The sequence below is a fragment of the Papio anubis genome, chromosome 8, assembly GCF_008728515.1.
Source record: "Papio anubis isolate 15944 chromosome 8, Panubis1.0, whole genome shotgun sequence".
Lineage (NCBI taxonomy): Eukaryota > Metazoa > Chordata > Mammalia > Primates > Cercopithecidae > Papio > Papio anubis.
In genome coordinates this window covers 137,853,413-137,876,587 of record NC_044983.1, presented here as the reverse complement: position 1 = coordinate 137,876,587, position 23,175 = coordinate 137,853,413, and the positions used below count along the sequence as shown (strand labels likewise).

At 46.1% G+C, this 23,175-nt stretch overlaps 1 protein-coding gene and 1 long non-coding RNA gene across 4 annotated transcripts; one reads left to right on the top strand and one right to left on the bottom strand.

Moving 5' to 3' along the window:
• Positions 1–3,015: 3,015 nt before the first annotated feature.
• LY6K (lymphocyte antigen 6 family member K) lies at positions 3,016–6,725 on the bottom strand. Of its 3 annotated transcripts, none has more exons than XM_009213700.4 (3): positions 5,832–6,569; positions 4,798–4,911; positions 3,016–3,388 (listed from the first exon to the last, which is right to left on the bottom strand). In XM_009213700.4, exons 1-3 carry the CDS (start codon positions 5,932–5,934, stop codon positions 3,108–3,110), a joined length of 498 nt encoding a protein of 165 aa, XP_009211964.2. In that variant the 5' UTR covers positions 5,935–6,569; the 3' UTR covers positions 3,016–3,107. The 3 variants fall into 3 exon arrangements, with proteins under 3 accessions (XP_009211964.2, XP_021798395.1, XP_003903264.1); XM_021942703.2 differs by having other exon boundaries at positions 3,128–3,233; positions 5,832–6,343; XM_003903215.4 differs by lacking the exon at positions 3,016–3,388 and adding an exon at positions 3,410–3,635 and having other exon boundaries at positions 5,832–6,725.
• An 8,570-nt stretch (positions 6,726–15,295) lies between these two features.
• Positions 15,296–23,159, top strand: LOC108587473. Its single transcript, XR_001906068.3, has 3 exons — positions 15,296–15,996; positions 19,671–19,855; positions 21,887–23,159. It is a non-coding gene; the product is annotated as an uncharacterized LOC108587473 (long non-coding RNA).
• The last annotated feature ends 16 nt before the right edge of the window (positions 23,160–23,175 follow it).

The following is a 23,175-nucleotide window of genomic DNA, read 5'->3' as shown; positions in this document are numbered from 1 at the left end:
TCTTTCTCTGTATTCTTGCCTATTGCTCTTCCACGTTGATAGAAGTGTCTACTCTCCTTGTCAGTGTCTCAGCCTTGGATCTGTCCCCTGTTCTATTCTGCCTGTGTAAGGACCTTCCCTGACCAGCTGGGCCACCATCTCCTGCTTCTCCAATCCCTCACTCTAGACTGACTCTTAACCTTTTGTGAACAAATACTCAAGCTTTTACATTCATAATGGAGCATCTATGTTGAACCTTATTCTTTTCTAGACACTACCCTCCATTCTGTCTTCCGTCCATGGTGACTTTTCTAGAAAGAGCATCTATCACACCGGAGACAGCAAACTCCTTGATCCATTCTAATTCCTAACCCTGCAGTAATTTTCTACGTCCCTTACTCAAGTAATTGGGAGTGCTCCTAGTATTACCAGAGACCCAGCAGTTCCCAATTTCAGACCTTTCCATATTCACATTTCTTGACTTGCTATTATTTTACATCACAGATTACATCCTTCATTTGAAGAGACTTTAATGGAAGGTTGCCATGGAGACTCTCTCATATGGCTGACCTCCTACTTCACTTGCTCTTTCTGAATTAAGTTCCCACTTTTGCCTGCCTTAACAAAAGTAATGCTCCCCAAACTCAAGTCCAGGGCTGTGAATTGGAAGCAGCTGGGGCTACTGTTTCTGGGTGCTGGTATGAATGGCAGGATGTGAACACAAGCCTGTGATGGGTAAAAAGATGTACACACAGGCAGAGCCTGACAGGTGCTGGTGGTCCTATACGGTCCTGAGTTGCTGGGACCCTCCTTGCCCACTGCCCCCAGAATGGACTTTGGCTTCAGGTTTGAAGTGTTCAGATGTGACTGAGATGAGCCTGTTTCTCATGCCTCAGGAAGAGCGAAGAAACTCTATCTGGAAGGTTCCCCAGGGTTCCCCACCCAGCAGCCTCTGGTATTAGACCAAGCAGTGGTTGGCCAGGATGGTGGTAACAGAAGGGAGACAAAAGTGGGCAGTGGGTAGGGTCACATCCTCCCTGACACTGAATAGGCAACCTGGGGAGGAAGGATGAGTGATCTTTAGAACGTTCATGGAAAATGCATACTGGGAAAAAGAATGCATGGATTTCAATTTTTTTTGCAACAAAATAAACTTATACTAACTTGTGAAAACATGTCTGAACAGGATCTAGTTTGAGGCCCTAAGAAGTATAAGACAATAGTTTGAAAAGAGCTCGTATCAGACACATGAATTCTGCTAAAATTGAAACCAGAACAAATATGCAATTGATGGTGAAGCTTGGCTGGAAAAATGGTGAAATCATTGATGATTTTTTGAAAGTTTATAGGGACGATGCCTCAAAGAAATCAGCAGTTTAAGTGGATTACTCATTGGAAGAAGGGAAGAGATGATGTTGGAGACGAAGTCCATAGCAGCAGACCAGCCACATCAGTCTGTGAGGAAACAATTCATCTTGTTTGTGCCCTAATTTAAGAGTACTGATTAATAACAGCAGAAACAATAGCCAATGCTGGAGGCATCCCAAGGTGTTCAGCTTACACAAGTCTGACTGAAATTAAAGTTAAGTAAACTCTCCACTCAGTGGGTGCCAAAACTGTTTCTCCCAGCTCAGCTGCAGATAAGAGAAAAGCATTCTCCGGCAATTTTAAACAAGTGGAATCAAGATCCTGAAGCATTTCTTCAAATAATTATAGCCAGAGATGAAACATGGCTTAACCAGTACACTCCTGAAGGCAAAGCACAAGCGAAGGAATGACTACCGAGAGGTGGGAGTGGTCCCATCAGAGCAAAAGCAGACATGTCAAGGGCAAAGGTCATGGCAACCGTTTTGTGGATGCTCAAGGCATCTTGCTTATTGACTTTCTGGAGAGCCAAAGAACCGTAACATCTTATTATGAGAGTGTATAGAGAAAGTCAATGATTTAGCAGGAAAACACCCAGGAAATCATCACTCTGGAGAGCTTCCCCAGAGAGCCCTTCTCCATCATGACAATGCTCCTGCTCATTCCTCTCATCAAACAAGGCCAGTTTTGTGAGCGTTTCAATGGGAAATCACTAGGCATACACTTTCCAGGCCTGATTTGGTTACTTCTGTTTTAAAACTTTAAAAAATCTTTAAAGTCCACCCACTTTTCTTCAGTTAATAACGTAACAAAGACTGAAGTGGCATGGTTAAATTCCCAGGGTGCCCAGTTCTTTAGGGATGAACTGAATGGCTGCTACCATCACTTACAAAAGCATCTCTACCTTGATAGAGCGCATGCTGAGAAATAAAACCTATTTTTTAATTGTTATCTTTTAGTTCAATTTTTCTGTGAACTTTTGAAGTCCCCTTGTATTTGTTTCGGGTGGAACTCTGAGTCTGATTTCTCAGCTCTCCGTGGATGGCTGCCTCTTGATAGAGAAATGAAGGCCATTTACCCTGATGCTCTCTACTGGGCCCAAGTTTCAGATGTTGAACACACACGTGTGGGAATTTATGAATCCGTGCATCTGTGCCAGCTGGTGGGTGAAGTCTAAGTTTCTTCAACAGAATTAGTTATCTTCTGCCTCCTGGAATCTGGTAGGAAAGGCTGAGGAAAAGCAGCCATCCATAGTGCCTCCACCACTGGAATGGGGGCAGCCCTAACGTGTGCCCCACTGTCCCCCATGCTGAGGAGTCCTTCACTCCAGGGATGTCTTCACCCCAATCATTCAGACTCCCCCAGTGTTTCTGCGTCACCTGAAAGGTCAGAAGCATCTGGGCACATACTCTCCATGAGTGGTGCTTTGGCCTCCCTCCCCATCAATACTGAAGCCCTCAGAGGCAGAGGGGAGTCAAGGAAAAGAGTGGCCGTCAGCAATAAATGAGTTACAAGGTTTGATTTCAAACAGAAAACCCTGTCACCAAAATCACTACTCAGGAGATCTGGACGTCCTCTCAATGTGAGCTGAAGAACCCTTGAGGGTTAAGAGCCAACTTCACCTGATCCCCACTCTCCCATCCCAAGACCCTGGGAAGTCAAACCAAGAGGTAATCAACAGAAAACAAGTTTAATGCAACAGGTGACAATAGTCTGGAGCAAGTCCATGCTTCAGAAGGCTCAGTCCATGACAGTCCCGTGGCTCAAGGCAGGCTAAGGCTGGCCGCAATGGAGACCAGCAGCAGGAGGACGGCCAGCCCCAGCCCACCACAGCTGTCACCCACACTCCCAGCATATTCTTTGAACGATGATGTGTTGATAGCCGGCCCCTGTAAATTGCAGTAGCGAGTTTTACAACACTTGAGGTAAAAGAAGGGCAGGGGCTCTTCCAGGAGAAACGGCTTCTCCTCTGGCTTGGGTATCTCAATCGCTGCACAACTAGCGGAGCACTGCTTCGAAATTATGAAAAAACGTGGAAATATTTCTAATAGGAAATAAAGACCGAGAGAAGGCAATCACGCAATTCCAACGCCTGACACCGAGGCCCTTCTGTCTGGGTCAAAGCCTTACCCCTGGTGGCCCTGTTCAAAGGTGCACACTCAATTGGGGCACCAAGTGGGGGTCGGGAGGAGGAGGGCCAGGCCTGTGTGTTGAATGCTGCTTTGGGGAAGGGCTGGCTTCTGCGTGGTATGGCCTGTCCACATGCACTGGGAATGCGGGTCTAGGGGTCGCTATTTGGGAATACACAGGTCTCAACTTCTCAAACACAAGGTTGGCTCAGGCCTTTGTGACCACAGACAGACATATGACTCCCAGCCATTCTGGCCATCACCCAGGGCATGGAGCCGGCCTCTCGGTGGGCCTGGCTCGGTTCTGAGCTGGGGGTCTTGTCTCATGACCACACTTCATCTTATACTTCACTGTACAAATCATTTTGCCATATTAAGTTAAAAAGTCAACATTGGCTACACTGAGTCTGAAGCATCACCTCGGCGCCCCACCAACTTCGTGGATACCGAAGGGCTGGAGAGCAACTGCTGGCTGGAATCAGAATTCACCAGCCCTGAAGATCGCCCTGTGGGCAGAATGTGCTGGGTGTCCAGATTCCCCTCAGGGAGGGCTTCATGTACCCAAAGGTTTTCAGGGGAATCACAGATGACAGAGCAGCGGTCTCCAGTTTTTGAGGCATGCCCCCTTCTTCGAGAACACACTTGAAGGCTGTACACCTTGGTTTTGTGCATCTCTTGTAAGAGTGACACAGACACGGTTCTCAGTGGCGCATTTAACATTATTAAAGCTTAATTTTTCATTTAAAAATGGATGACATGAAACCCAGATTTTCTTCCTACCTCCCAATATTTTATCTGGACCCACTGTAGCAGGCACTGCCTTACACTGGCACAGTTCTTACGGACTGAACCTCACCCCACTCCCCCTTCACCTCTCCCTGGCCTCTCAGGACTTTGCTCTTCACATTTTAAAGGACAAAAAAAGGCAGGGTGCGGTGGCTCACACCTGTAATCCCAGCACTTTAGGGGGCCGAGGGTGGGTGGATCACCTGAGGTCAAGAGTTTGAGACCAGCCTGACCAACACGATGAAACCCAGCCTCTACTGAAAATAAAAAATTAGCCGGTGTGGTGGCGCGCGTCCATAATCCCAGCTACTCAGGAGGCTGAGGCAGGAGAATCGCTTGAACCTGGGAGGCGAGGTTGCAGTGGGCTGAGATCACGCCACTGTACTCCAGCCTGACTCCATCTCAAAAAAAAAAAAAAAAAAAAAAAAAAGCTACTTTCTATTAGTTATTCCCTATTGAGAAAAACTAGACAGCCCTGATTCCTGAAAGTCCTCTGTTCACCTGCCTGTTGGTCTCCAATAAGAGGGAAGATACTCACTCACGGCCGCTATAACGCAGTACGGCTCTGTCCATTGGCACCTCCTCGGGTTCTCGCACTCAAAAGTGTTTTCTCTCTCACAAACGTGACACCACACTCTATCGTCACCCTCGTCTGAAAGGAGGAATAAAAAAGTAAGTAGAATATTCCAGTTATCCGTGCCTAGCTGAGGCACACAGCCAGCATCCGAGCCAGCACAAACTCGGCGGGTCCCCATCCTTCTCCCCCTGAGCAGTGGCTAGGGCCACATGACACTGAGTGAGCCGCATGGGGAGAAAGCAGGAAGGGTCTCAGGCCACGTAAGAGCTGCCTGCTTCCCCTTCGCCTTCCCCCATGATTTTAAGTGTCCTGAGGCCTCCCCAGAAGCCAGCACCATGCTTCCTGGACAGCCTGCGGTGCTGTGAGCCAATGACACCTCTCTTCTTTATAAACTGCCCAGCCCCCGGACTTCTTTACAGCCTGAGCGATTTGTCTTCTTTCCTGGGGGCTCCCCCATCCTCCCACATCCAAGCGCACAACATGAGCGCACCGCGCACCCCCACTCGGCCGCGGCACCCTGACCCCAGGCACGGCCACGCTGCACCCGCGGGCCCTGGCATCTTCCCGCCGACGGCTGCGGAAGCGACCCCGGGGCTCGGGCCTGCTCCCACGTGCCCTCCCGCCCACCTTCCAGGTCCACCCGCCTCCCAGGTCCTGCACCTGGCTCCCTCAAAGGAGGCCTCCTTGGTCTGGGGTGGGCCTGGCCTAGCTCTGCAGGAGGCGCCCGCCCTCCTCCCGCGGTTTGAACTGTGCTCAGCCCGCGAAGCCCGCCGGGGCCTCCAGCCTGAGGGCTCCCGGGGACGCGGCGGAGCAGGGCAACGGCTGGGGAAGGGCCGGGCTCAGGCTGCCCCGCCGCCCGGGGGGAGGCCGCACGAGGCGGGGCTCCCCGGAGGCTTCCAGGCGCCCCGGGCCCCCTGAACGCCCTGTTCTCGCGGCCTAGTGGCGGCGGCGGCCCCGTCCTCTCGGCCCTGGCTGTCGGGGCGAGCCCGGCTCACCCGTCTGCGGGGTGTCCTCCGGATCTTGTTGTCTCGCAGTCAGGTTGAGGTCTGTCCACACCCGCGGTAGGGCCACGACCAGGAGCAAGGCGAGCAGCGCCATCGTCCCCAGCGGCGCCCTGTGAGAGTCAGCGCGCGACGCCCCCTCCTGGCCCTTCCGGAACCTTCGCAGCCTCCGCGCGCCGCTCCCCGGGTCTGGCCGGTAGGGGGAGCCCCGCCGACCCCAGGGCGCCCGCCTCCCACCCGCCGGGGCTGTCGGGGTTCTTGGAGCCCCTCTCAGCGCCCCGCGGCCACTGGCGGCCCTGAATGCCTGTTCTGAGTCCCGCCTTGTGCTGGTGTCGGAGCGGCCGGCAGCCAGGCAGGAGCGGGCGCGGGAGCCCCGGGAAACGCAGCACCTGAGCCCCAGGGCCGTCTCCTTGGGGACCCCACACTCCACAGAAAGTGGCCAGTGGCCGGGTAGGGGATTGTCTCCGCTGAAGAGCACGGGCGCACCCCTAATAACTCGCCCCTGAATAGCTTTTAGCTCATTATAATACCAAAAAGACACACCCCTGGGCAGAGATTTTGGATTCTAAGGAAACACGCGGGTGCATTCGTGTGTGAGGTCACGGCGCATGCGTGCCCAGAGGACTTCGCAAAACTTGCTTACTAGTACGGCCCCTACCCGGGCCCTTCATGAATAATCCTGTAAAACTCTCCTCAGGAGGGTCTCCCCAGCGTGAGTAGGGACGGACTCATTCTTTTGAGCATCCCACCCTGTTCCTCTTTCAGGCTGTACTGTTTTCCTTCACCAAAAGCTCCAATAAGAATTCCTCCTGGCGCCTGTAGTCCCAGCTACTCGGGAGGCTGAGGCAGGAGAATGGCGTGAACCCGAAAGACACAGCTTGCAGTGAGCTGAGATTGCACCACTGCACTCCAGCCTGGGCGACAGAGGGAGACTCCGTCTCAAAAAAATAAAAAAGAAAAAAGAAAAAAAAAAAAGAAAAGAATTCCTCGTAAGCCACTAGCTTTTGGCTCTATCTCCTGAGTGGCAGATTCTGTCTTGTCTCTCTGAGCTCCTGACTCTTTAAATAAAGGTTACTTAACCCTTTACCTCTTGCTGTGCATCTCTTGTCTGAATTCTTTCCTCCAAGAAGACCAAGAACTGGAGGATTTCCATGTCTCTCACACTAACAGTGCTACCCAAACATCAGGGTTGTCATCTAGGTCTGCTGCCCTGCACAGAAAGCCAATCACCAAGAGCAGTGCCAGAGAAGAAGGCCTCATTCAAGTGCTATAGCCCAGAGATGGATGCTCAGTCACAAATCCCTCTCCTCAACCCACTAAAATTAGGAGTTTCTAGAGCAGGGAAGAAATGTCACCCTGTGTGGGAAAACAGAAATTAGGGAGAGTGAGGAGGCAGCTAGGCTTCATGACTGGTGAGGGGTCTGGCCTCAAGAACCTGCTGAGTTTCAGTGCCTTGATGCTGTCTGGAAGGCCCAACGGTTGGTTTCGTGAGAAGGAACTCAGATAAGACAAATGTAACTTTCCCAGGTTTTAAGCTAGGGTGGGTCAATTTCTATGTTTATTCAAAAGAAACCCTCAATACTCGTTTTATGGGAAATTGGGCAGATCTGAGTAGACCCCAAAGGGCAATCCACAGGTGTTGTTCTCCACCATGCTTTTTCCCCTCAGTCCTCTGTGTAGAGGCCCTCTGTTACCACAGGAAGGAACAGGACTTTCACACTCTTTTCCTTTCTTTTCTTTTCTTTCTTCTTCCTTTTTTTTTTTTTTTTTTACAGTTGTGATATGGTTTGGATCTGTGTCCCCACTGAAATCTCATGTTGAATTGTAATCCCCAGTGTTGGGGGTGAGGCCTGGTGGGAGGTGGTTGGATCATGGGGGTGGTCCTTCATGAATGGTTTAGCACCATCCCTTTGGTGCTGTTCTTGTGATAGAGATCTGTGTTTTTAAAAGTGTGTGGGCAACTCCCTCTCTTCCTCCTGCTCAGGCCACGTAAGAGGTGCCTGCTTCCCCTTTGCCTTCCATCATGATTGTAAGTTTCCTGAGGCCTCCTCAGAAGCCAGGACCATGCTTCCTGCACAGCCTGTGGAACGGTGAGACAATTAAACCTCTTTTCTTTATAAATTGCCCAGCCTCAGGTATTTCTTTATAGCAATGGGAGAAACGACTAATACAAGTTGCATCATATTCCATGGCCTTGATGTACCATAGCTAATTTAAATAGCCTCCTTGAATGAACATTTGTGTTGTTCACAGTGTTTTTACATCTCACATGTCAAAGTCAAACACATTATAGGATGAATCTCTAAACATGTTATTCGGGAATCATGGAATTGTAATTCTGGGCATACACAGACCAGAAATGTGTTTGGTGTGTCTGACGAACAAAGAGAAGGTTGAAAGTTTTATTTAAGAAATGTTACCTATTGTTTAGAAAGAAAACTTGTGGGCACTGGTAGAGGTTTGGGGAGCTGGCAGGCTCTGATGGGTGAGTGACACAGTAGGTAGACCTTGTCTTTGAGTCACGGCAGGTCGTTCCAGCAGCTGTGAGGTATACCTGATTGCAAAGTTGCAGCAGGCATTTCAGCACATGGGCTTGCAGATGGTTCTTGGAGCAGGTGCTGTCTGCCTGAGTGGTTTTCCTCTGGCCCTCAGCCTTGACTTAGTTGGGTATGACCAGAATAACTCAATATATGAAGTCAACTTTCATATACACAACACTGCAATTGTCCCTAATGTCATTCCTTACATATATCATTATACCACAACTTCCCAGAAATGAGACCAAAGGACAAAAGTTAAATATATTTGCAGTTTATATGAGTATTGCCTAGTTGCTGTATCTGGTCTTTGAAGAATTTTGTCATTGAGGAGTGAGTGCTTGTTTTCATGGCAGCGTCAGAAAGAATATCCTCTTATTCACTCTTTGGATTTTCACCAGTCTGACAGATGAAAATGAAAATAGTATCCAGGTGTATTTTTAATTTGCATTTTTAAATTATGAGTGAGGTTGAGCACTTGATATGGTTTGACATGTTTGATATGGCTAGTGGATATTTGTATTTTCCTGTGATCTCTCTATTTATGTCTCTCATTCATTTTCCCGTTTAACAGACATTGCTTAACAGAAGGCAATATTTGAGTTGCTGACCAATCCCAAAATAGTTGTGAGGTACGATATCAGCAGGACTTGTTTTCTGAGCCTTGATCATGACCCTGTGATCAAAACAGGACGTAACAAAGAAACTGGCCCAAACCAGCTCGGACCAAGATGGTGACAAAAGTGATCTCTAGTTGCCATCATTGCTCATTATATGCTAATTATAATACATTGTCATAAGACACAAGGGCACCATGACAATTTACAAATGCCATGGCAATGACCCAGAAGTTATATGGTTCATATATGATGCCATAAAGGCTCATTACACTGGATCTTGGGAGTAATTTTTCAAGGAATATCAGCAAAGTCTTTCCTGTGTGGTTAATTCATGAATGCTACTTTGGAATGTTCTGGATGGTCTAGACTTTCCTCTGTAATCAATACTGAGCCCTGCAGAACTTTAGGAGGGCCACCAGACCTTGCTACTCTTAAAGAAAAGGCTGAAGTGGAGAAATTGATTCCCACTGATTTTTTTTTTTTTTTTTTTGAGACAGAGTCTTGTTCTTTCACCAAAGCTGGAGTGCAGTGGCATGATCTCCACTCATTGCAACCTCTGCCTCCCAGGTCCAAGTGGTTTTCCTGCCTCAGCTTCCCAAGTGGTTGGGATTACAGGTACAAACCACCACGCCTGGCTAATTTTAGTATTTTTAGTAGAGATAGGGTTTCACCATGTTGGCCAGGCTGGTCTTGAACTCCTGACCTCAAATGATCCATCTGCCTCAGCCTCCCAAAGTGTAGAGATTACAGACATGAGCCACTCCACCTGACCTTGATTTTATTTTTAACCGTCCTGTCTGAGAGATTATTTGTGGAGGCTGACAACAAATGTGCAGGGTTTAACAGTGCAGTCTGCCACATTTCTTCAGCTATACCTGATATTGTAAAGACCGTCCAGGTAATGCAACAAGCTGGAGGTAAGGGTTGCAGGTGGGATGCCCTAATATACTCCATTGGTCTAAAGGCACATTTCCTTCTTTTCCATCCGCTATTGCAGTCCAGCCCGGCATAACTTTAGGAGAATGTGGTTTGGTAAACATGTACCATTTGGCACAGGGATATTTGAATTTGCTGGCATGAGGAGTGGCGAGACTTGGACTAGCTAACCACGAGAGTGAGTTAGTAGAGAGGTGGATGCCGTCATGCTGATGGCCTGCTCAGAGAAGCACTGGGCTGTTTTCACCCAAACACCCAACAGAACCTGGTCAAATGCAAGGCCCAGTCCGGTCTGGGGACTTCTCTGGAATGCCTGTGCCAGTATAACCACGAATGTCCCTCAAACAGAGAGAAGCAAGTTATTATCTCTTACTGAGCCCTTTGCTAAACAAGAAGCAGAGCTATGTGGACCTATGAGAGATTTGGAGACACAACATTCCCCATTGAGGAATACACTGCCCTTGCTATTCTGAATTCAAACGGGTCCATGAGCCAATAGAAGCATTAACGTATTTGCAAGAGGTAGTGCATGCAGCTTCACGCAGGCCTCCTGAGCCAGTCGTCGAGCTGTGGTTAGGAATATCTGCTATCAGGACACTTGCCGCCTGGGAACCCTTGGCAGAAGCCAGCAGTGCCACCCAGCAGGGGCCTCTGGTGTGTTGCAGCTGCTCCTCAAATGCCTCTGGCAGACCATAGCAGCTTATGACCTCCTTGCCAGGAAAGAGCATCAGATAGCCTTCAAACCAGAAATGCCTTTCATGTCTTGATGTCAGAGAACCATTCTACCAAGAGGAGAAGCAGCCCAGCAAAGTCTCTCACCCAGAAAGGGTGACAGTATATTCCAGAGCAGGGGGCAGGAGGACTTCCACAGCAGAGGCAATGGAAGGAGCCTTCAAGGGCTGCTGTGTGTTCAGAGCCCAGCCAGAGCCAAGCAGGCCTCTGAGCTCCCTGCTAGAAGTTCATGTCTGCAGGGCATGTGGCTGCTTGGAAATTAGCCACATAGACCTCACAGTCTGTCTTTGCTGGAGAAAGGCAGGGCAAACCATATCATACACTTTTATAACATTGTTTCAAATCCAGAAGTGTGATGCCTCCACCTTTGTTTTCTTTTACAAAATTGCCTTGGCTGTTTTGGTTTTTTTGTGGTTCCATGCCGATTTTGGATTTTTTTCTTTTCTCTCTTTTTTTGGGGGGAGGGATGGAGTCTTGCTTTGTTGTCCAGGCTGGAGTGCAGTGGCACAATCTTGGCTTACTGCAACCTCCGCTTCCCTGGTTCAAGGGATTCTACCACCTCAACCTCCCAAATAGCTTGAGACTACAGGCGTGTGCCACCATGCCCGGCTAACTTTTGTATTTTTAGTAGAGACGGGATTTCGCCATGTTGGCCAGGCTGGTCTCGAACTCCTGACCTCAGGTGACCCACCCACCTCTGCCTCTCAAATTGTTGGGATTACAGGCGTGAGCCAACGCGCCCAGCCAGATCTTTTTTTCTATTTCCATGAGAAATACCACTGAAATATTGATAGGGATCACATTGAATTTGTACATTGCTTTTGATGGGATTATTAGGGAACCAGGAGTGTTGACAGCTAAGGAGGGAGTTTAGGAATGCCTGCAAGGACAAACTCTTACGCTACAAAATGTCCAGATGCACCAATATCTCCTAACAATATGTGCTCTTAAAATAATTAGAGTCATGTGGGAGGCTGAGGCAGGAGAATGGCGTGAACCTGGGAGGTGGAGCTTGTAGTGAGCTGAGCTCGAGCCACCGCACTCCAGTCTGGGTGACAGAGCTAGACTCCATCTCAAAACAAAAACAAAAACAAAAACAAACCAACAAAAAATAATAATTAGAGTCATGCTTTGATGTACTTACTCACTAAAATCCCAAGGATAGTTTACTTTAAATCAACAAAGTAATAAGTTTTGTCATGCTGTCAACCCACCCACACATAGACGTAACTTAGCTTAGCCTTTACGTAGATTAGACCCCTACATGAGAGGAGTTTAAAACAAGGACAGTGTGTTCCTCCTCTTGCTTTCTGAGGATGCCCTACTCTGCATCTGAGTAGCTTTCAATAAACAAACTCTTCTCACTGCACCCTGCGACTCACCTGAATTCCTTCCTGTGCTAGACCGAAAAACCCTCTTCCAGCCACATCTTTCTGGCGATGCACTAAGGGACCATAAGATGAGACCATATGCGGGGGAAATTTTGTCTGCAGCACCAATTGGCCACCTCTGGTAAATGGGGTCCCTCTTGGCATCCTGTGTCACGCTTAGACAAGGATGCTCGCCTAGAAAGTCAGGTTAGAGGCTCGGCCCACAAAGTTAGACGCCCTGCGGTATATCTGGAACAATGGAAGTCTCTTTGCAAGATGTTTGTCAGTATGTGGTCTGAACTAATCCACCTTGTGCTCTCTGCTGGGGATGGGAAAGCTCTACTTCTCATCATCTCCCAGCTCATTGCTTTGCTGTACTGCGGGATTGGGCAGCCCCGAATGGCTGGCGCAAAGTTTCCACCTTCCAGTGGTGGCTTCTGATGCTCTTTATGTGTTTCTCTCTGTTCTTTTCTGCCTGCTTTGGATCTGCTGTTACTATTCTGCTGCCGAGCGGCGACTCTGCTTATCTCACAGTGTTGAGGTGAGAGTCACTGTTTTTGGTATTACTAATTCAAGGCTCCTTGGAGATTGTCTTTTATTTTACAGTTCAGCCAGTTCTGGCTAAAATGTATGCATTAAAAACTCACTTAAAACTGAAGAAAAAAATGATGAAAAGGTGTTTTTTAAAAAGCCAAACTTCCTTAAAGACTGCTTTACCAAAACTTTGGTCCACAGCTTTCCTTGAATTGCTTGTTGGATGTCTGGTTCATTTCCAATTAAGAAAAGTGTATGCTGTGGGAAACATGTTTCTAGGATTGTGGAAGGGTCTCATCTATAAAGCGCTAACAGCTGGCTAACAGCGCTGGCTGTCTTGCTTACTCAGTTTTCCCACTCACAGATGAATGAGTGCCCTGCGCTGTCCCGTCCCTTCCCGCTCTGGTTTCCCGTATGCAATGTGCTCAGCCTTCCAAGCCCTGGGACACACAGGGGCGCTCATGCTCCTTTATGTTCCCCTAGGGACTGGGGGTTAGTGGACCTCACCGAGAGGTGTGGGGTCCTTTGGGTTCTGTCTGCTGGGGAGCCTGGAGCCAGGGATCCTCCAGGTCAGCCAACATCCTGTTGCATGGGGCTCTTCAGCCTCCCGGGTCCCGGGACTGCAGTGCCACCCCAGTGGAGAGCCCATTTAAGGCTCAGAGGGACATTTGCCAGCATGTACTGCAGGATCCCCCTCGTCCCCTTCATTGGCTGCATATTTGCTGTCTGTGCCTCACTAGTGATGCCCGTCATCCTGAGCTTGCATGCTCTGAAGTCCTTCTCCTGGTGATTTTCTTTCTTTGGGTTATTTAATTCAGCATGTCTCTGGGCAGCATTGGAGGCCAAAAGTCTCCCAGGAACTAGTCTTGTTGAGAAGAAAAATAATTTTGTCTAATTCAGAAGTTATCTAAAGGTTAATTAAAATGATGAACTTGAAAATAGTTACTTATGAAACAAGGTAGAAAGGAGCCAGTAAGTAGGGGAGCGAGAGATGTGAATAAAAGTGATAGATATGAAGATGTATTTTTGGTAAGGAAGATTATAAAGAATAGCAAATAATGTATGCAAAAGGATCTTGTGTGGTAAATTTTTGTCCTAAAGTAAAATGACTAATGATTATTAGTCATTAGTCATGAATATGACTATGACTTTTAGCCATTAGTCATGAATAACGACTAAATGATTATTTAGGAAAGAGAGAAGGTTAGGGCAAGGCAGAAAGTTCAAGCATGTATAAGATGGTCTGTGTACACTGGGATAAAGTTTATGAAGGGAAATTTATGAAAGGAGTTTTGTATATGATTAAGTTGGTTATAATGGAAAGGAAGCCATTTATAACAGTCCTTCTAGAAATTGGTCCCCTATGTTAAAACGAAGCTGTCTGGAGGTACTGATTTGCTCTTAATGAAGTTACAAGAAATTTTACTTTCAATTTTATACCCTGTTTCTCTTCTAAACATCTCAGATCCATATTTTAGACATTCCATTGGTTCTGTCTCACTGCTTTCAGCTTTTTCCCCCTTGAGCAGGCCCGAGAAGATGACCCTCTAATTCAGCATTTTTTGTCAGCTCCTGCATCCCTTTTTTCCTCCGTTTTAACTGTTGGAATGGCCTGATGCTAACGTTTTATCTTAAAACTCTATAAAAGTAAGGTTTTCTTCTAGTATAACTTGATTTTATATTCTTGGCTTTTCTTGCTGCGTCTAAATTTTCAGTGTAATCAGAAAACTTCTCATGCTGTTCCTAAGAGTCATATATGCCCATAACCTTAAACACTGTTCCTGCGCATTCAAGCACTTCTTTCCTCAAGTTTGTCTTCCAGGTTATCTAAATGGGCTTCCCATAAGGAGAAGCAGTCTCACCGCAGAAGGGTTTCTCTGCCTTTTTATCAGCTGGCTTAAAAAAAACAAAAAACAAAAAAAAACAAGATTTTATGTTTTTTCAAGATAATTCCTATGCTGTCTTTATTAGCTTTGTGATTGCAAAAAAACTGAAAGTTAAAAGGGTTAAGGTTTTTACATCCATATGACCTTTCTCTATTGCTTGTTAAAGTCTTTTTGATTATTACTCTTGGTTAAGTGAGTGAATAACTATTATAATGACCTGTGATTTTATGTTGATAAAATGTTTTGAGCCTTTTAACATCTTAGAGAAATATCCTCAAAATCAAAATCCTAAATTTAGTCTCTGATTTAGTCTTATTGCTGGGGCTTATTAAACCTATAGAAATTAATCTCTGCAAGGTCATAGAATCTTTTTAGAGCTTTCTGGAAGACCATGAAGTCCAGTATCACCACCTCCAGCCTGATAATTATATATTGGAAGAAAATCAGTTAAAGGATTCCCTCAGCCCCCTTGAAGCTGTCCTTATCAGGAGTTATTAACCAATCCTTATGCTTAGTTAATAACCTGCTGTAGGACTTTGACTCCTGGACACACATATCTAAAGATGGCACTGACTTCTACCAGTATCTGGCAAAAACTCAAGTTAACTGAAGGCTTGTCTTTAGACGTGGGCAAAGGGGACAAAGTAAAGTGCTTTCATGAGACACAGGGACAGGTCTGTATTCCAAAACATTACGATGCATTTCATAATTTTGCCTTTATCTGAAATAATATAATTTCTTCTATGTCTTTGTGGAAGGAAAATATCTTGGGCCCCCAAAATCACTAAGGTAGAGGGAAAATTCAAGCTGGGAACTGCTCAGGGCAAACCTGCCTCTCATTGTATTCATAGTCATCCCTCTGCTCACTGAGATAAATGTATATCTGATTACCTCCTTTGGAAAGGCTAATCAGAAACTCAAAAGAATGCACTGTTTGCCTCTCACTTACCTGTGACCCAGAAACCCCTTCCCTGCTTTGAGTTGTCCCGCCTTTCCAGACGGAACCAGCGTGACTCCCTAGAATGTATGAAACCAAACTGTGCTCTGACCACCTTGGGCACATGTCGTCAGGACCTCCTGAGTCTGTGTCATGGGTGTGTGTCCTCAACCTTGGCAAATTAAACTTTCTAAATTAACTGGGGCCTGTTTCAAATTTTCTGGGTTCGCATTTGGTAACCACGGGGAGATTCTGAGTGGAGGTGCCCCTGAGCTTTGATAGAGCTTCTATCGATGCTTGGTACCATCATGAACTAATTTATTGCTCAAATCAGTAGGACAATTTGCTGAGGTCTGCGAACTGCCCCTCCAGAGAATCCCTGCTCTCCCAAGATTTGGTCAAGATCTAAAGTTTATTTTGGTGTACACCTCCTTTATTTTGGAGTTTTACTTGCTTCCAACAAGGAAGGGAAGTTTTCCTGTTTCCATGGCGATGGAAGGCAGGCAACTCCTTTATGGAATTTGAGCTCGCTTCCAACAGGGAAGATGAGTTTTTTCCCGCTTCTTGGATGGTAGAGAGCAGTCTTCAGCCTGAGACCCATCCCTGGGTAAGTAACTGAATTGGGGTTTGTCTTGGCTAAAGTTAAAGTTAACAACCAGCTGGTCTTAATTTCTTTTTACCATTAGAGTGTTCAGTGATCATATAAGTTGTGTCATTGTTTGTTTTGCTTACGTTTTTTATTGTTTTTTATTTTTGATATTCGTTTCTGTTTTTCTTGTTGTTTCAGTCTTTTGCCCATTCGGTTTGATCAACTCTATCCAATTTGATCAAATCTGAAGGGAAGTTCCAAATTATGGGGAACAAGGCCTCTGAAGTGACTAAATTCCACCCCTCACCTCCCCTCCACACACACACACACACACACACACACACACACACAAAAGGTGGTATGGTTGGGGGAGAAAAACAGCCAGCAAAAGGAGAAAAAAAGGAAAGATTTTTGATTTTGACTACTAAAGGGGTTTTATTTACAGAACAAGGCCACCTTTTTGCTAGCTGAAAGCATTGGCTGTTGCCCCATGCTGCAGTTCCACAGCTAAGGCTCTGCTTTCTTTTCACCGTGACAGCCTGGGTTTGGTGGGTTTGGTTCCTAAATCAAGTCCCTTCTGGTTTGACACTTGGTACCTCTGAAATAGCAGCAATTTTTTCTGACTAAAATACGGTAACAAGGCCGGGCGCGGTGGCTCAAGCCTGTAATCCCAGCACTTTGGGAGGCTGACACGGGCGGATCACGAGGTCAGGAGATCGAGACCATCCTGGCTAACCTGGTGAAACCCCGTCTCTACTAAAAAATACAAAAAACTAGCCGGGCAAGGCGGCAGGCACCTGTAGTCCCAGCTACTCGGGAGGCTGAGGCAGGAGAATGGCGTAAACCCGGGAGGCAGAGCTTGCAGTGAGCTGAGACCCCACCACTGCACTCCCGCCTGGGTGACAGAGCGAGACTCCGTCTCAAAAAAAAAATACGGTAATGAGATTTAAAAGGATTTTTTAAAAGGAGCTCAACGGTTAAAAGCCAGTTTAATTAAAAGGCTAACATCCAAGACATATGTGTGTGTGTGTGTGTGTGCACGTGCATATGTGTATGTTTGTATTTGAGGTCTTCATGTGTTTGTTTTTTAGTTGTTTTTCTCCTCTAAGACCTTGCCTTTTTTTTTTTTTTTAGCAAAAGTTTTTTCTTCTCGGTTGACTGAATTCTGTTATTACCTGATTGTTTGACTAAAATAGTTACTGCAACAGTGGCTACTCTGGGTTTTTTAAGGAAGAGTGTAGTTTAGACACTTAGAAATGTTTTTGTTTTAAACTATTTTTTAAGTGCACTGTAAAAGCATCATGTTGTCTAGCCTCATAGTAATTCACCCTTTTTGGAGACCCAGGATTCAGTGTGGGCTCTACCCACACAGAGCTCAGAGATCTGGTTAAAAAAAGAAAAACAGGTAGTCTCTATCTAAATAAAATTGGTCTTCTTATATAATCCAATGATACATTTCTGTAATTTTATTATTGAGTTGGCATCCATCTTTAATCTTTCTCTAGCACCACCAGACATTTTCTCTCTGTACCTGATAATGTAAATTTTGCTATTTGACTTTCACCTGAGTTGTGTCCTTTAATATGCAAATTTAAGGCTATTTAGCTGAGAACTGCCTAGCGTTGTGAAACAGGTTATCAAGAATCTGAAAGTCTAAGATATGAAAAAAAAAGATTTTTATGAATCTATAAGATGTACTTCTATCAGCATGCCTAATATGTCTATGTATTTATGTGTTGTGTACACAATGTTTCACTATGAAAAATATATAAAAGAGCTCTAATTAATTGGCTCAAAGTGAAATAAAAGCACTTAAATACTTTATCGGGAAAAAAGGAAAGACTAGTCAAATGCTTTTTCAAATTTGCATAACTTAAGTAAAGTTGTTAATAAATGAACTCGCTTTAAAAATATTGCTAAAGTAATATTAGAAATGTCTTAAGAATTGCCAGCATACATTTTTGTTTGCAATTATTAATAAGCAATTTCATACTTACCCCTGCCAAATACTATAAGTTGTCAAAATTTGGCAGAGGGTTTACAAAACTATAAACCCAGCCCAAATCATAATGATCTTTGCTTGTGTAATCTTTAATAAATAAGCCATTGATATTGATTTAATGAATATATCTGCATCTTGAATTTAGTAAGACTATCATAACTTCTAATCCTGTGGCTTTAGCCAGTCTAGTGCACAGGCAGTAAGGAAGTTTGTTTTGGGAAAGGACTGTTATCATGTTTGTTTCAAAGCTAAACTATAAACTAAGCTCCTCCCAAAGTCCAGGAATGAACAAGGACAGCCTGGAGGTTAGAAGCAAGATGGAGTCAGTTAGGTCAAATCTTTTTTCCCTATCTCAGTTATAATTTTGCAATGATGGTTTCATAACTTTAAATCATGACTATCACAGTTTTCATAAACAATCTAGGTAAACAATTCAGGTAATTAGGTAAATGTAATGGGATACATATTTGTAGAAAAATTTGTCATAATTTAGAATAGAAAGTTATATTAAATAATAGATATTTCACTATTTAGGTATTTTCCAATAAAATATATTGTAGGAAAACATTCATTCTTGCTTAAAAAAAAAGATGTGTCTTTTTTAAAAAAGGTGAACAAGTTTTATCTAATTTAAAGCTTATTTAACGGTTATATATAAAACAAGGTAAAGGAACCAGGAAATAAGAGAGATGTAAAGAAAGTTATAAAAATAAAGAGGTATTTTTTGTGGTAAGAAAGCTTAAAGAGTAATAATTTTATATGAGAAAGAATCTTGCATGGTAAGTTTAGTCCTAAAATAAAATGACTGATTGTTTAAGAAAGAGGATGTTCAGGACAAAAGACAAAGTCCAGGCATGTGATGAATGGTCTGTATAAGTCACAGTAAGAGGATTTATTTTTTTAAAAAACCAAAAAACTTTATATGATCAAGTTGTTTATAAGTAAAGGGAAATTATATTGCTCTTCCTAGAGACTGGGCTTGATGTAAAAAAACATTTATGCACTAAATTATTGGTTAGAACAATGAAATTTTCTTAATGGATTGATTTAATAAATTATAAGAGATTTTAATTTTTTTAACTGAAAGCTCAACTTTTATTGCATCTCACCATTTTTTGGCTTTTCCTCCCATTTTAAAAGGCATGTTTTCTTAAAGGTCTAAGGAAACGTTTTCTTCCAACATAACATTCTGTGCACTGCAGACGGTCTTTTCTTTTGCCTTTTGGTAAATGACCTCACAGATGTAACATTTTATTGAAATAATTCCTATGCCATTATTATCAGATTTGGTTTGCTTAGGAAAAGGATGATTTTTTGTTTTTGTTTGAGATGGAGTCTCACTCTGTTGCCCAGGCTGGAGTGCAATGGCGTGATCTCGGCTCACTACAGCCTCCACCTCTTGGGTTCAAGTGATTCTTCTGCCTCAGCCTCCCGAGTAGCTGGGACTACAGGGGCACACCACCATGCCCAGCTAATTTTTGTATTATTAATAGAGATGGGTTTCACCATATTGACAAGGCTGGTCTTGAACTCCTGACCTCATGATCTGCCCACCTCAACCTCCCAAAGTACTGGGATTACAGGCATGAGCCACCACACCTGGCCGATATTTAATTTTTTTAATTAAAGTTATTACATTTGTGTATCTTCCTGTATGTGCTTTTAAAGTTCTTGTGACATTGAATTACAGGGCTTTGACTGCTGGGTCTGAAAAGGACACCAAGTCCTGCTCAATTTTTAAACACTGACAACAATTAAAACCCCACCTTTGGGCCCAGTAGAAGATGCCAATCAAAATCAACTGCATTCCTGAAACACAGGGACAGAAATTAAAGCTATTCAACTCCTCGAGGCCCATGGACTACCTCGGTAGAGGTGGGTGCATGAGATTGTAAGGGCTGATTTTAAAGATAAAATAAGTCAGTTTCTCTATAAATTAATCATTAATGTTGAAGGCACACTGAAGCAAGACCAGCATATGGGCCCCTGAGTCAAATTAACAAGGTTTTCTTGAAGTATTAACTGATTCCTATATAAAGATTGTAAAGGTTATGAAAGGCTTATGGAAGTTGTACCTTATGATCAAGATTAAAATTTTATAATTTTTAAATAAAATTTTGAAAAACAAATTTACTTAGCTTCTTGTACACCTGTCCAAGATTAAGCCTGTTTCTTATGAGTCCCCACAGGCACCTGAGAAAGACGCCATGGCCTACACTTGTGAACTTTTACCATACCTAAAGCTGTTGTTTTGGAAATAAACAGATGACTAACATCCTTAGTGCCTCCTACTCAGCCTCCTTAACAACTCCCATCCATACAGATTTGCACCCCCAGTGGATACCTATGGCCATGTGGTCACCTATTCAACCAGGCATAAATAGATTGTCTCTCATTTGGGATCATGAACCCAATGGTTACCAGCGTACTGATAACATTTGGTTCAGGGGTCAATGTACAACAAGACCAGCAAAGCCCTATGGTATACAATTATATAACATCACTTACCTGAGAGCTAAGCAGGCAATCCGCCTTATATTGGCTGGGGTTGAGGCTGCTATTGGCTTACTGACCCCATGGGGAAAATTTGCCTATCCTGAGGCAACTCTTCAAAACTTTACTTCTTCATTCTACACACTGTCTCATAAAACAGGAGACACTTAGATACATTAAAACTCTCCCTTGATTCCTTTGCAGATATAATAATGGATGATAGATTAGCATGAGATTGGTTATTGCTTGAACAAGGGGACATGTGTGCTATTATCAATAAAACCTGTTGCGTTTATTAACACTGAGTTAATACCTGAGTTAACACCTCAGGTCAAATAGAAGAAAATGCTTGTAAAATATATGAGCAAGCTGCCCGGTTGCATAAATATAACCAAGGTTCTGATCTCAACTGTATCTGATCAACCTTTAAAAGCGCCTTCCTGAGTCTCACTTGGTTCTGCCCTTCCTAGGACCTTTGTTAGCTATCTTGTCATTACTAATTGTTGGTCCTTGCTTGTTTACCTTCTTGGTAAACTTTGTGTCTTCTAGATTACAACAATAGGAAACATCCCAAAGGCTATGAAATGCTGGCAGATATTACACTAGGGTTTAGGGATTCGAGCTCTGCACTTTTTTCTTTTTTGCTTTTCTATCATTTCTAAAGATGAGGCAAAGTGGGAAGACAGGGAGGTGTGGGTTCCAGTCCAGATGGAGCTGTGGGGCCCTGAGCGAATAGGTGACCTCTGGAGCCTGAGTGCACCAGGGCTGCGGCCTGCACTGTTGGTGCAGGTGGCCCTCCTGGCTGGTCCTTGCCCTTGGAGAGGTCAGCCGTCTGTCCTTCGAGGAGGCAGCAGGATGGGGAGGACTTCTGTCCCCCATAAGCCATGTGGCCAGAGCAGGCTTCTGCCCCATCGTGGTGGTGTGAGGGAGGGGCAGGGCTGTGCATCCTCACAGGCCCTTAGCTCAGAGGCCCTGTGACCTGAGGGACAGCTCAGGAGGTCGAAGGGGGCCACAGGTTTCAGGTTGGCCCCGGCATCGAGAGCCCAGCGAGGCCTCCCGCGTCCTTGCCCTTCCTCTCCTCACCTGGCCCAAGGCATTCCAATGCAAGGAAGTCTGGGGAACAGAGTGTGAGGGTCCTGTCTTGCTCTGTCCTGGACACCTCCAGCCCAATGTGGATGGGCCCCAGCCCTGGAGCATGCTGCCTTGTGTCTCTGAACCTAAGCCCCAGGGAGAAGGACCCCCTTCCACCAGGGGATAGGGGCTACTGTGTGGGCACTGGAGTGGGCTGAGTCCTGCTCAGTGAGGACCGGCGCTCTTATCACTGAGGCATCTGCCTCTGCACTGCAGGCCTGCAGAGCTCCTCCCTGGCCATCCCAGCATTCTTGATCCTCTTTCCTTGCTTTTTTCTCCTAGTTCTTATCACCAGGGTAATTAGGAGCACCTGGAACAGCATGTCGACCATAGCAGGGGCTCGATAACTATGTGCTGAATGGACGGAGCCGAGCAGAGCACCAGCCTCCCTCACCCAGCGTCCTGGACGCTCCCCAGAGCAGGTCAGCAAGCCTGGGCTGGCAGCTTCAGGAGACACAGTGTGGCCAGCAGCACATGCCTGAGCCTAGGGCCCCAGTTCCCGCACCAGAGCCCTGAGGGGTGCAAAGTTCTGTGCAGGTCTGCAGGGTCCTCCTGGAAAACAATGGCCTAGCCCTCAACTCTGGACTCGGCCCCGGGCCAAGGCAGGTCTGAGTGTGCCTTGGGCCCGGGAGGGTGGGTGGATGTCGGGCAGGCTGAAGCCCAGAGCTCACCATGGAAGCCCGGCAGGCTGGGCTGGGTGTAGGCGAGGTGGGGAGGGTGTGACCAGTGCCCAGGGTCACTGAGATGCTGGCCTGGGGAGCTGCACCCTGCTGACAGTGCCACCCTGGGCCTGTGGTGTTCAGGAGGGAGGTCTCCCCGTGAAGTCACATGTCAGACGGAAGGGCTCTTTCCAGCACAGCTCTGCCCACTGGCTGCTCCATGACCCTCCCCCAGAGGTCCAGGCCAGGGTTCCAGTCCTGGCTCGGTATGGGATGTGGGCAACAGACCCGTTCCCTTTCCTAAGCCTCTGTCTCCTCTTCTCTGAAAATCCCCCGAGCCCTACCCCTAACACCCTTGGAGGCCCCACCCTGAGCAGGTCCCCACTCAGGTCACAGACTGCACCCTCAGCCCTAGGGCAGGAGGCAGGCTGTGTGCGAAAGGCTTCTCCTGAGTGCAGGAGGCAAGTGTGGATGGCGTCCTCCCACTCAGGTGCCTGGGGATGATGGCGGGGCACAGGTTCTCCCAGAAAGAAGCCCCCGGCACTCCAGAGATGGAAGGGGCTGGGGTTCAGGGTTGGGGGAGGCTACCTGTCACTGGGGACCCTGCTGTAGTGTTTGGATGCTGTATGGTGGGTGTGCAGCGCTAAAACAAATTTTGAAAAATGGGGGTGCTCAAATGAGGCCAAAAGGACGAGTGGGAGCGTGAATGGTAGTAGCCCCTCCCCTCGGAACCCTCTCCTTCCTGTGAACTTTCTGGGTCCATCCTCCCAGCAGGGAGGGGTCATAGATGAGCTGGAAGGCTCAGAGAGTTCTGGCCACATGCTTCAGGCAACACAGCAAGTGCAAGTCCTGGGAACTGCCCTCCCACCCTCTGCAGGGACGTCCTCCTTTCGGGGCCAAGCTTTGCTCCTG